This window comes from Amphimedon queenslandica, unplaced genomic scaffold (assembly GCF_000090795.2).
Source record: "Amphimedon queenslandica unplaced genomic scaffold, v1.1 AMPQUscaffold_13522, whole genome shotgun sequence".
Lineage (NCBI taxonomy): Eukaryota > Metazoa > Porifera > Demospongiae > Haplosclerida > Niphatidae > Amphimedon > Amphimedon queenslandica.
In genome coordinates this window covers 716,511-717,264 of record NW_003546242.1, presented here as the reverse complement: position 1 = coordinate 717,264, position 754 = coordinate 716,511, and the positions used below count along the sequence as shown (strand labels likewise).

Genomic DNA, 754 nt, shown 5'->3' with positions numbered 1-754 from the left:
AATTGGAGTGATTTTGGAGCCAAGTTTTAGAAATTTGAGGTAGACTATTCAGGGTACATCTCTTCTTTTATTAAATGTATACATGCATTTATAAATGATAGTTAATTTAAATTTTATTTTCCTTCTTAAACAAGAAGGTGAGGTATAACAGGCGGTGCCCTGGGCATGGTGGTTTTCCATTTTTTACACGTGTTAAAAATGTCCCAAATGGTGTTGGTTTTATGAAGAAACGCGCTAGAAGAGAGGGTTTTTGTTTCCAAATGGAGCTGAATTTTGGTCAAAGGGAAGAGAAGGATCATTTTATAGCTAGGCTTGTTCGACTTAAGGGGTCTTTAGCTACTAAGAGGAGACGGGCTGTTGACAACATGGAACTGCTGTCTGACTTGCTTGATCTACCCGAAAAGGAGGACTCTGATGTTCAGTCACACGACACAAGTAGTTCTTCTGCTATGCTGAATATCTCAGGTAGTTATATTATGTTTAAATTAGTGATGATATTGAATAAGGTATATACACTGGTGATGGGGATGAAGAGCAGCCATTGTTTGTGTGTCAGGGATCTGCTTTTGAGGATTTGGTTTTGGGACTGACACGTTGGTGTACGTGTGGCATGATTGACCGAAAGATGATGAGTAACAGACAGGTATCTTAGAGTATTCTTTCATAATTTATTTTTGTTGTTATTATTGTTACAGTTCGGTCACTTGATTTGTGCTGAATTTCAATGTCAGTCACGCAATTGAAAGGAATGGTG

At 37.9% G+C, this 754-nt stretch overlaps 1 protein-coding gene across 1 annotated transcript; it reads left to right on the top strand.

The window, feature by feature from the left end:
• The first annotated feature begins 253 nt into the window (after positions 1-253).
• Positions 254-743, top strand: LOC109584969 (uncharacterized). The gene is made up of 3 exons (XM_020001102.1): positions 254-465; positions 507-643; positions 696-743. The coding sequence occupies exons 1-3, from the start codon at positions 261-263 to the stop codon at positions 741-743; spliced, it is 390 nt and encodes a 129-aa protein (XP_019856661.1). The 5' UTR covers positions 254-260.
• Positions 744-754: the final 11 nt, after the last annotated feature.